This window comes from Orbicella faveolata, unplaced genomic scaffold (assembly GCF_042242905.1).
Source record: "Orbicella faveolata isolate gen_17 unplaced genomic scaffold, um_ofav_v1 contig_2, whole genome shotgun sequence".
Lineage (NCBI taxonomy): Eukaryota > Metazoa > Cnidaria > Anthozoa > Scleractinia > Merulinidae > Orbicella > Orbicella faveolata.
In genome coordinates, this window is record NW_028301547.1 from 25,145,231 (window position 1) to 25,157,598 (window position 12,368).

The 12,368-nt window shown below is 40.4% G+C and overlaps 1 protein-coding gene across 2 annotated transcripts in view; it reads right to left on the reverse strand.

The window, feature by feature from the left end:
- Positions 1-2,668: 2,668 nt before the first annotated feature.
- The window catches only part of LOC110049850 (polyunsaturated fatty acid 5-lipoxygenase-like), a 30,542-nt gene continuing 20,842 nt past the window's right edge, over positions 2,669-12,368 (reverse strand). For both annotated transcript variants that reach the window (XM_020755684.2, XM_089290489.1), the window contains exons 4-15: positions 12,112-12,270; positions 11,978-12,004; positions 11,221-11,373; positions 10,149-10,181; positions 9,874-9,980; positions 9,167-9,362; positions 8,713-8,819; positions 8,259-8,513; positions 7,847-7,953; positions 7,054-7,156; positions 3,902-4,120; positions 2,669-3,116 (exon numbers count right to left, since the gene is read on the reverse strand). In XM_020755684.2, coding sequence (XP_020611343.2) covers positions 2,883-3,116; positions 3,902-4,120; positions 7,054-7,156; positions 7,847-7,953; positions 8,259-8,513; positions 8,713-8,819; positions 9,167-9,362; positions 9,874-9,980; positions 10,149-10,181; positions 11,221-11,373; positions 11,978-12,004; positions 12,112-12,270 — 1,700 coding nt within the window. In that variant the 3' untranslated portion in view covers positions 2,669-2,882. The remainder of the gene's footprint in view (positions 3,117-3,901; positions 4,121-7,053; positions 7,157-7,846; positions 7,954-8,258; positions 8,514-8,712; positions 8,820-9,166; positions 9,363-9,873; positions 9,981-10,148; positions 10,182-11,220; positions 11,374-11,977; positions 12,005-12,111; positions 12,271-12,368) is intronic.

Consider the following 12,368-nt stretch of genomic DNA (forward strand, 5'->3'; position numbering starts at 1 on the left):
TGTGCCAAAAAGCAATTCCTCGACACTTCAATGATTCTGCGCGTTTACGTCTTGTTTGTTTTTAAAACCAAAAACACCGTTTTATTATGAGATTGGCTTGACCAATCTCAAACGTGGGGCCTGGTTATATTGGGAACCGTTATTCATTTCCCCAGAACCACTTTAATTTTACTTAGCATGAAAAAAGTTGCCCCTACTGATTGGCCCTCACAATTTCGCGCACGCTCTTTATGTTCCGACTTATTCCTGGTAAGCGAATGCAAAGTGTTTGGGCTCACCTTACCTATAAAACGAAACATTCTTCACGCCTGGATCAGAGAAATCATTTGTCTGGAAACATGAGCTAAAGGTTTTCGAATGTTTTAGTGTTATTCAAATTTGGTGCCTTTCACAATAATAAACATGTGTATCTTTTAATTACGATCTAAACCCCGTCACACCCTTAAACCTCAAAGCCTTTCCTGTTAAACCTTGACAATAGATGGTTACGTGCAGTTACGGATGGAAGCTCAAGTTGGTAAATTAAGCGGTTTATTTTGTCATTCATCCTAGCTTTGTCGTTATTTGCACTTGACGGTCGATGGAACTCACACGAAACTGCCACTATCCATTGTTGACATTTTAATTTAAATGGCCTGAGCTGAAATTATGAATATTAAGCATTTAATAGCACGATTAATTGAAAACATGTCTTATATTCAGGTAGCGTTTATCTTTTAGAGAAACTTCATATTAATGTAGTGATAGTTTTGATTCGCGTTTGAGGCGTTTTACCTGCACACACATGTAACTGGAGCTGTCTGCTTTCAAGAATGTTTCTCATAGGGGCCGCTACGGGTGTAAGGGATGGATAAGGGATGCCCAGCTAACTGAATACATTGTAAATACAAGAAATACTGGCATATTAAATGATATTTTTGTTCTATTACCTTGTGGAGTGCTGCGGTTACAGCGATAACTGAATACAGTACTGTATACTGCAGAACTACGACTGGCCTTTAGTGATAATTAAGAGTAAATCATAATTGCAGCCAACATTAACAGTCTCACTGTAACAAAATGCAGTGATAAAATTTACAAATGTCAGAGTATCTTTCATAGTCAGGCCCAATTCCTTTCGGGTGCCTGCTGACACGAGCGTAAAACAAAGGAAACTAAACCATACTCCCTCAAAGTGTCCAGGGGCCCGTTTCTTGAAAGCCCCGGAAACTTTTCGGGCCCGTTAAGCCATTTTTAATTAATATGTATCTAACAACAGAGAGGTGTATACGCCCAAAACTTCTTATATGAAGAGAACTTCTGTTCATATTAAGAATACGTGAATAAAACAGCTCTGTAATCATAAGGTTTGAGATTTTGCTACGGCTTTCCGGGTGCGAAAACATTTCGGGACCTTCGAGAAATGGGCCCCAGGGCAGCTTATGGGAATGCCCAATTACGGAGATGAGTAAATAGACGGCTTGTTTAATTGGGAGTTCAAACAGAGCTTTTTGAAGGCTGTCGTAAATAGAATTGTCCGCTTACAAGAGTAGCCATTAATAATAAGAGAGCTTAAGACAGCTTCCATTGTAAGTAGACTAGCCATGGTGGCCAAATGGTCAGCGCGCTGGACTTCTGATTGAACTGTCCAGGTTTGAGCTTTGGCTGGAGTCATTACATTGACACTTTTATTACCAATACTCTTGCAATGCTTCTCTCCACCCAGGTGTATAAATGGGTAGCGCTGAATTGAATGCTGGGGGTAACCCTGCAATGGATTGGCGCCTCATCCATGCTATGGAAACAGGGATATGCTCAGGCAGTATGTGCCATTTGGCCTGACGTTGACTTTCCTAAGTACCTTGCCATCGTTTGAGCTTTTAGCATTCTTCTGAGATTATAAGTGGGCCGTATGAGAAATAAAAGTGAAAATATTGTTTTGCAGAGAAAGCATAATAGAGTATTCAAGAGAAAATATTCTTACATAACACATTATCTTCTGTCATATTATTTCGGTTCAATACCCTAAATTGTACTGCAAAAGCTCCTGCTGTGGACATTTTGACGCTTAACACCCTAAGAAGTACCAAAACTACGTTTTTAACGCTTACAAGAAACGACGAGCATCCCCGTAATTTTTTTATGGGAGCTACACCCTTTTATATGGGAGCTACACCGTTTTATATTGGAGCTACACCGTTTTATATGGGAGCTACATCGTTCGTACAAGTTGGGTCAGGTACCGCGCTCTCTTCCCTCTCCCACACATGTTGTCTGACATGACAAATCTTTACGAAATCAAGTTCCCAGCTCCCAACTGTTATCGTGCAATCTCACCAGAATGGTTTGTCTCCTGTCATTTGGGATTTTTAACCTTGTTCTGTTTATTTGCGTCATTGGTTTCCTTATTTGTTTCCATTGGCCCTAAAAGCCCCCCTTACAGGAGTGACCAATTAAGACATCTTATTATTTACTTATGAAGCGGCTAGGTGTATTGGTACTCCTCCCTGGATGAGATGCAAGTCCATTGCGTTTCTGCCCGGCATTCCCCGATCCGTACCCATCTTACACGGTGTGACGACTGCCACGTTCCAGACGGGGGCACATGCATTGAATATTTGTAAAAGGAAACTCTAAGAGTCTGTCCGCGAGTAAACAAGAATAACAACAAGAAAAACACGAGAGTGAATGACAAAAAACAAGCACGCATGCCCACAAGTCATTTAATTGACCTTCAAAGCTCATTTGTTAACAACACATACAGAGCAGTGCCGCCTCTACAGCTTTGACAATATTTACCCACGCTTTAACGCGAGACATTCAATAAGCAATACGATTAGTGTTGTTTCTTCTTAGATCGCAGCTTGTATCGCATGCGACCTCCTACGAGAAAAACGAACTTCCTAAGTATGTATACCATTCGGCAGCCATCTTGGAATAAAATAAGGATAGGTCAGGTGACCACTCTTCTCCCGTTTCTGGTTTACTTCTTGCAAGAGAGGCTGAATCTTATGCATTAGGTAACTATAGTAACCATTGACGAGGTTGACAGCCTTGTTGTCCTCAAGTTCGTTGCCGTAGTCAAACAAGGAATCGAAGCGGAAAGTCGCCAGGGAATTACTGAAGCTGGCCTCGATCTGAAAATTCAAACGAAACAAACCGTTTGACTTTTGCTACTGTACTGCTTATGCAACCTTGAACCCAGAGTTTTTATTCCCAGCGGTTGGGAGACGAGCGACCCTGGATAGTTCTGATTGGAAGTCCAAAATATCGGACTTGCAGTCAGAACTAATCGCATGCCTAGATGACAAACACGTGGTTCCATCGAGTTGCTGGTGTTCTACTTCCGTTCACGATCATTTCCGTTGTTTTTGAAACCAAAGAAAATCGAGCCTGTAAAGGAACTCTCGAGAGTCACTCGCATCGTCAAGTTTGCGCAGTAAGGAAAGAAGATTCGTGAGAGGGGTTTGCTGCCTAAGTAGCACTGAACCGCTCATTGACTTAAAAACATGTCGCTGTTCCCCCCGTGGTTTTTGCACTGTAACGAACAACGAAAACAACGCTAATTTATAAAGAGTTTTCGCCGATTAAGTTGTTCTCTCCCTTCATAAAGAGAACAAATTAGATGAAATGAAAGCTTCTGATGTTACAGCTGTTGAGGAAAATATATGGCAGAATTTATAGCAGTCTCCGTATACTCCACCGCAATACCTTTCCCAGCTTACATTTTCCTCACTTTTTTATCTTAAGGCCTGCTAGCAAATGATACTCCTTTAACGATTTCCCCAATTAATTCTCTGAATTTGGGGATATTTTAAGATAATATTTTAAATATTAAAATAGCTGCTTCGGATTTAGAAAGGCTTCTGGCCTGTGATGCCTCTCAAAACCCCTTTTTTCAATCTAATACGCGACAACTTACAGCAGAAGTAGCTCTGTTAGGCAGCCAATAAACAGAGAACTCCCCTTCTTCCGCTCTGGTGTCATTGTACAGCTTAGTCGGAAGGTTGGGTATGTATTCAGCATAGTCTGAGAGCTCGTAGTTGACCGCGGCATGCCCAATCGTCAAATGAGAGATGATGCGGGTCACAATGTCACAGAGTTCTTCCTTGGAATCAATTCTTGGAGGCAAACCTTGAATCTGTTCAGAAGAACAAGAGACCTCACATTACGTGTGCCATTTAAATAAATACCTGGTATATATGAGATTCTCGCGCACTCACTGGCTCATTTTCATTGTCAATAAGCGGACAGACGCATGAATTTTAACAAATGGTAAACGCCATAGCGTGTACTATTGAGTTATGGATGCACGTGGGAGGTTGCTAAGCACGAAAGAAGCGTAAGAGTCGCACAATGCGATAGCCGAGTGCGACTCTAGCTTCTCGAGTGCTTAGCAAACCTCCCAAGAGCATCCATAACTCAATAGTACACGCTATGGCGTTTACCATTTGTTTTATAACATAACATTGAGACATTGGTACAACAGAAGTCCTTTTATTGAGCTACATCACAAAAAAATGTTCGTGTAGTCTTACATGACTAGAGAAAACAAGCGCGCGAAAATTCAATCATGACAACCGACTGCACACCAGTAACTCGATGAAGGATCATTTTCACACAACTGTGAAGACGGTTTCGCATTTCTGGGAGAAGGACGTCGACCATTACTTTGGAAACAATGTCTGTCAAAGGATTTGCTTTGTAAACATTAGCACACACGTCAGCAGCGTATACCCATGGGCAAATAGTAGACGCTAAATTAACCAATCAGAGCGCGCGCTTTGCTTTAGTTATGTTATAATATAATTTATACGATGCGTCAACGAGCGAGAGCGGACAGTTTGCTTTATTATGGTAAAAAAACGATTTGACATCAGTTTTTCATGCGTCTGTCCTGTTATTGACAATGAATTTGCTCATAACGTTGTCAAAGTAGTCTGTGGATCCACGAGGCGATCGCCTCGTGGATCCACAATTACTTTGACAATGTTATGGCGAAGGTCATGATCAATAAGAGGACAGACGCATGAAAAATTGACGTCAATTTGTTAAATAGCCTCCATTTGGCGTGAAAATATGCTCGCGGATATTTGTCGGCGGACATTGTCTGTTCCGATTAGTGATCGGTTTCCCGAGAGCGAAGCTTGAGGAAAACTGTTAGCTTCGAGTAACGGATAATGTCTATGGGGTAATATTCGAGCATATTTGTAAAGTCAAATGGGAGCTTTTGTGTACTTTTCGCAACACCCGAGATTTCAAAATTGGGAAATATTACTCGGATATTCCCCAGGTCTAGCTGGAGGGAAATATTCGGTCAAGTGAAGCGTGTAGACCAATCTCCTATTGAGATCTCGATGAGGACAAAAAACTCCCAAATGGCGTAGAAATAAGCCGCTGTAATGGGCGAAGGGGAACAACAAACAAAGGCTTATGAACGGCCGAGGCCATATTAGAATTAAACGATTCTCACTGGCTCTCGAAATCACGTGTTGTAGGAGCGATTGCCTGAAGGATAACGTTACGGTTACCATGCTTAAGAACCACAACGAAAGCTATATGTTACAAACGAATTTAAAAACACAAAGGTAACAAATTGACGTCAGTTTTTCATGAGTCTGCCCTGTTATTAATCCATGAATTTTGTCATAACATCGTCAAGTAGTAAAGCAGACTACTTTGACAATGTTAAGACGAAATTCATGGTCAATAACAGGACAGACGCATGAAAAATTGAGGTCAATTTGTTTTTTACAATAACAAATTCTCGCGTCAACATAGCACAGATTATCAATTCACGCTTCTGACCGCTTATTGACAATGAAAATTAGGCAATGAGCGCGCGAGAATTCCAGCAGTTATTATAAAAAAAAAACCGACATCTGAATTACCATCCAGAGATTCGTCATAACTTTCGAAAACGTTATTGGCGAGTTTAAGGCTCCGTCCACACCACGCCGGAGAAATTTGAAAACACAGCTTTATTTCTACGGTTAGGCCTACCTTCCACACTGATCCGTCACGAAAACGGAGTTTTTTGAAAACGCTCCTCAAACCGGAGGAACTTGAAGACGCCGGGTTAACGTTTTAGGGTGGACAAAAAACATTGTGAAAACGGAGATTTTCGAAAACAATGACATTACGATAATCGTGTGATTTTCCTGACCGAGTTTTCCTCAAACACAAATCCAAATTGATATTTCCCCCGCGTAGTGTGGACTGAAAACATTGGATTCGTTTTCAGAGTGAAAACACCGTTTTCGAATTTCTCTAGTGCAGTGTGAACGTGGCCTGAGAAAGCCACAACGGGACGAGAACGTCGCTAAACAAAAAGTTCAAGGTTTACTATGGCTGCGCAAGTGCCGTATAATTTTTGGTAGATTTCTTTGGCGTTCTCTACAACTGAAAAAACAACGCGGAATGACCAAATTTTGCGTAGACTACAGAAGATGAACCGCGGTAGCCAATGTTTTATAACTTCGTGTTCGAATTTTTAAGCATGTCTTACATATTCAGGTTTGGGATACTTCTAACAGTGATAGACAAACTTAATGAATCTAGATTTTTTCGGGATTTGTACTTTGAATATAAATTCGTTCTTCATCGACGTTGTCCTAGGGGTTGCCGTCGCGTTTGCTTTAAAAAAAAAAAACTCTGTATGTGTTAACACTGCAGTCTTTGGGAAAGCGGGGCTGGAAGTCGAAGCGAATTGCAAGATAAACTGTGCAACTGCTGTGATCATAGCTGCAAATTTTCTTTACTTTCTATCGCAGTTCAAACGAAAATTTAAAAGAAAAGTCACAGATGGATAGGGTAACTAGAATCTTAAAAAGTTGTAAAAGGCGGCCGATTAATTTAAGCTAATTTAGTATGGTGTCAGGAAGTGGGACATTTTTCCACCAACCAAATCGACATCAAACCTAAGTGGTTGAAGCAAAACGGGGCGTCGTATTTTTAAGCCGCCAGAAACTCTGAACGTCATGTGCTCTGTGAGCAAAGGTGTGTACCAAAATTCACACAAGCAACATCTTAATTAAAAATAAGTTTTATGTTTTTTTTTGTTGTCATATTTACCCTTCCAAGGCCACCATTTGGTCCAGTTCCGTTTAGTGACACTTCATTCAGATAAGCCTGAAGCTCCACGTCTTCAGTCACATCTTCATCCTCCTTATAATACCTAGACAAGCATACATCTCATTATCAAACTGAACTCTGAAAATAGCGAAAACTCGCCTGCAGTTTTACGACAGGTAGTAAGAGAGAAAGGATAATGTAATGTCGTGATTCAGTTATTGCCTTTTCTTTTATTGTGATGAAAGAATTCAGCGGTTTATTGTAAAATGTATCGTCCCTTGCAAAAATATTCCAAGTTTTTTCACCACTCCTGTTATTTTTGCTTCTGAGTGCGTTTGTTGTCGCTTTTCAGTAGCTGAGAATTTGACTGCGGTTCTAGGTTACCTAAGAGCATTTTAGGAAACATTCCACTCTATTTGAAATTCTGCAAAAGGGCCAGTGTGAACTTGAAAAATAAACACATTTTAGCTTTAAAGTGGCCCTGAATCCCACGTACAGACGTTTTAAAAGCTCTCCCAAAAGTTGCGTCTTATCCCTCTCAGATCAAAATATGATGATATAAAAGATTTCACCGTGCCGTTTTTGAATTATAAGCCTTTAAAGCTATAATTAAGGGCTTTTTTTCATCAGTTCATACCGTTGCTACGTAACCTATTGTTGCACGAAAATGATGACAACGTGTTTACCAATGACTGGGCAGTTTTTTGATACCATGATTGTAGCATCAATTCTCGGAAAGTGCTGGAAACTGTTTGAGCCACTTAAATATTGTTTAAATGTTTGTTTCACTTACAAGTTCACGTAATTCTTTATCATGTCTTCGATAACTTCATAGATTTTTTCACCATCATCTCGAAAAGGAAAGTATGGCAGGAGCTTCTTGTCGGCCACTCCGCGTTCCTTGTTAAATTTTAAAAAAATGTTAACTTCAGCACGCAATCGAAGAAAATAAACAGGAGGGAATTAAGACAGACATGCAGTCAGACTAGATGGAATGTTAGTCCATCGCAGGGTTACCCCCCAGCATTAATATCGCCGGTACCCATTTATACACCTGGGTGGAGAGTAAGAGTATAAAGTGTCTTGTCCCCTGCCAGGGTTCGCACCCGGACCACTCAATCCGGAGTCGAAAACTCTGACCATGAGGTCACCGCGCCTCAAATGCTGGATGCTCTCATTTTAAAAGAATGTTTAGCAAGCTGTACCTTGATGTTGCGTCTGAAATCTGTTACATCCCAAGTGGCGAATGGATGTGCGTCACGAAGAAGCCTTACTGCTCCGTCATTTCCATATGCAAAAAGGAGATCCATGAACCGCGCTTCGTTCACCAATGCTGGAGTTCCAAAAGTGTTGGGGACAAGTAACTCCCGGCAGTGAAACTTCAGTATCTGATTCAGCGGATGCATGGGAGGTAAGGTGCGTTTTAAGGAGAGGCAGAATGGTTCCAGCAAATAATGGACCTGAAACAAAATGGATGTTGATCAGAGGTGCTTAACAATTGCACGCCACCTGCACAGGGTAAAACAGCAGGAGTCTCTGGGAAAACTACATCATATATAGTTGGAGACCATGGCTTTACTTCCCACTGATATTATAGAGAACTGCGTGCGTCTAGAAAGCTCTCATTTTCTTGAAGATCAAAAATTGAGCTGTTCATACCTTAGCGAGGTGCTCAACAATTTGGGAGTATCCTAAATCCGTGACTTGAACATTAAGTTTGGCCATCATCCAGTTGTCTCCATCTTTCGGAGTGTAAACGGCTGAATCTGGCGGGCAAAAAAGTTAGAAACCAAGTGGGTTTAAATCAATATAGGTAACTTTTAGTTATCTGAAACTCACGTGTCGCAGAACGAATAATACAAAGCAACCCCCACTGATCGGAAACATACGTACTAAGCGTTTCCACTATTAACGTTACAGTGACCATCTGTCTGTCTGTCCGTCTGTCTATTTGTTCCAACTGAATAAACAGTAAGAATTACGTGAGGAAAAGCTGAACATTATATTGAACGTGTGTCAAGAACAACCCTATTTTATTGACCCGGGCAAATGAAGAACTTGAGTTATAACCTAGGAATGAAAATAATATAAATGTCGGTGGATTCTTACTAACTTGGCTCGTAGTCCATTTGTATGGCAACGGGCACAAGTTCATTGTGTTGACCAATTTTGGCGGATGCAAACAAAGCGATGGGAGATAGAAAGTCCAACATGGTTCTTCGAGGATCTTGATCAGTGAGGTCTGGAGACCTCACCATGTCGTCGCAAAGCTCGTAACGAAGAACGTATAACCGGCCTTGGCTTATCGCCTGAAAAAAGAAACATTTTGCCACAATAAAACAACGTTTTCCATAACATCGTATGTCACAATGGAAAAATAAAAACGTTTCCAGAAGAGCTTGGGCTCTCAGGAAAGGAAGTGAATTTGTGTTTTCTATCATAACTTATAGAAGCAAGTAAAAATTAACGATAAAATCGAACGCTCGACGTTTCGTAGCAGGTATGAAACCATTTTCAAGTTAAAAAAGATAAGAAATAAACTGTCAGAAAAAGATTATCATATTAAATAATTAATCAACATACAGTGTCACACAAATAGTTTGGTTCGAGTTGAGTCTGAGGGTGTAATTTGTAATTTCTTTTTGAACTTGAAGATGGTGTCATGAGAACTCCGAAACGCCTTTATCATTAATTTCTAATTGCGAGCGCATTACAAAAACTTTGCTTGTAACTTATGCACCCCTTTAAATTAAGCAGGAAGAGGATTGCTTTCTCATTCGCCATTTAACGTTACAAGAAATGTGCAAAAAGAGAGCATACATCTTCCAAAGATTCTTTAGTCTTCAGGGCCGCTTGCACAGCGGCTTCCCAGTCAAATTCAGGATTTAGCGTTTCCTCCAACTCCTTCCAGTCCAGTCCCTTTGGTTCTGAGGAGATAACACGTGATCATTATCTTGGATAAACTGGCTTCAGACAGCTATAAAAGGGTCATGCACGTGAAGATAAATCGCTATGCTGTTGCATTCTATATCACATACATTAAGTTATGTTTGTTGCCACAAGAATAGTTTTTCAACATTTATATTACAACCTACCTTCCTGTTTTTTCTCCTCTTCGACCTCTTTCTCTGAAAGAAAAGGTATTCTGCTTCAGGGATGAAGAAATTACCTTTGCGAGTCTATCCAAACCTGTACGTCGGATCTCGGATATTGTGTGTACGCAAAGCTGAGTTGTTTGAATTGCCCAAAACGTCCTTTAAAATGTTATAAAGAACTCGCTGTCCAGTCATATTACGGGTATAAACGAAACTTGCCGTTCGCCAGCTCCTGCTGGCTTCATAACTTAAATTTTTGTTTCTCTGTCACAATATTAACGCAAATCCCCAAGGCCAATCCCTCCGAATGACTGTTTTGTTGTTAAAGCCGAAGGGCCTGCTGCAGATCTGGAGTAGAATTTGAAATACATCAAACACCTAACATCAAACGTTATCCGAGCTCTTTAATTTGTAACTATTGCTGGAGTACCCTCTTGGTTGGCTTTAGCTCAGCTTTCAGCGCGTCAGTCATAAAAAACTAAAACGGACTGCATAGCTTCGGGATACAGCTGCATAAATATATCCCAGAAGGAGAACAAGGGTTACAGTAGGGCTATGTTGAAAGCGAATGTTGCCTAAAATTTCCATTACTTCCTGTCTCAATTTTCTCCCTTATCATTTATTATCTCTTAAATGTTCGTTTTTTAGCTCCATACTGAGTGTAGGTTTCTATTAATTTAAAGATAACTTTAGTAGGAACTTCTTCTCAGGAAAACTCCTAATTGGTACTGAGCCAGAGGTAGGTTTGGGACACCAACGTGGCCGCCGTTCCATTGTGTTTTGGACCATCAAGTCAAGTGGAAACACTCTGTAGAGTCGATCAATAACAAAAAAAACTCGTTTTGTCTCTCGTGCTAATAGGTCACTTTCGATCTATTAAAATTCAGCTTGATAGTAAGGCCTGGAGGACACAAACAACAGAAACTAATAAACATGTAATTCAATTTCCTTTGTTTTTGTCCTCTAGGCCTCACTGCCAAGCTGAATTTCAGTTTATAGAAATCAGTCTATTACAACGCACCCATGTCTTACGAGAAGCCTTGAAAGTAACGGTAAAGGGGTAAATATTTACCTTCACAAATGCCCCATCTGAATTTGTCATTTATAGCACACCACGGTGTATAGAAATCCTTTTCTGTACATTTCTCGTATTTAACTCCTTTGTAAGTGAATGGAAAATGGCACCATTCGCCTTTTATTGTCTTTACGGTACAGTCCATCGTTTCTGAAAGTGTAACATCAACAATTTACTAAGTTAAAAACATATATATCTCAACGGTGTCCATGGGGCTAACAATACTAATTTTCCCTAGCCTAAAGCCTCGTCCACTCAACGTCGGAGAAATTTGAAATCGCAGCTTTATCTCCACGGTTGGGCCTACCTTCCACGCTAATCCGTCATGAAAAAGGAGCTTTCAAAAATGCTCTACAAACCGGAGGAATTTGAGAACACCGGCTTTGCGTTTTAGTATATAGACAGAAAAAAGTTTGAAAACGGAGTTTTCTAAAACGATGACATCACGATAATCATCATTTGATTTCACTGCCAGAGTTTCCTCAAGCACAAATCCAAAATGACCACCAATTGTTGCGTTTTCAAATTTCTCCGACGCAGTGTGAACAGAAAACACTTGATGCATTTTCAGAGCGAAACCTCAGTTTTCAAAATTATCCGGCGTAGTGTGTGGACAGGGCTTAAGATGAAAAAATACCGGTTCAACTGAAAATTAGCACTTTACAGTCTTGGCCTCTTGCCTCTTTCGATTTAAGAGACTGGCCGGCACGCAAGCCAGTCGGGGAACTGGGGACTAGTTTAAAAGATGACTTACGTTCTGCTTCTTCGATGTCCTCTTTCTCTAAACAAATACAAACAAAACAAACAAAAAATTAATTAAACAATTCAAAGTTATAGTACAAATTTCCAACAATTTTGTTATTTAAATCTGGATTCTGAAAGCATTACCTTGACAAACACCCCATCTACCCTTGTATCGTTCTGTAGTTGAACACCAAGCTTTATGGTAAGAATCAGTGATACACTCGTGATGAACTTTCCCTTGGAAGGTAAAGGGAAAATGACACCATCTTCCATCTTTTGTCTTTACTGTGCATCTCCTTTTTTCTGTGAGGAAAATTACAACGGTAGCAATGTCATCATCATCATCATCATCATCGGCATCATCATCAAGTTTTGTCCTTAAGGAGCTACTTCACGGTTTG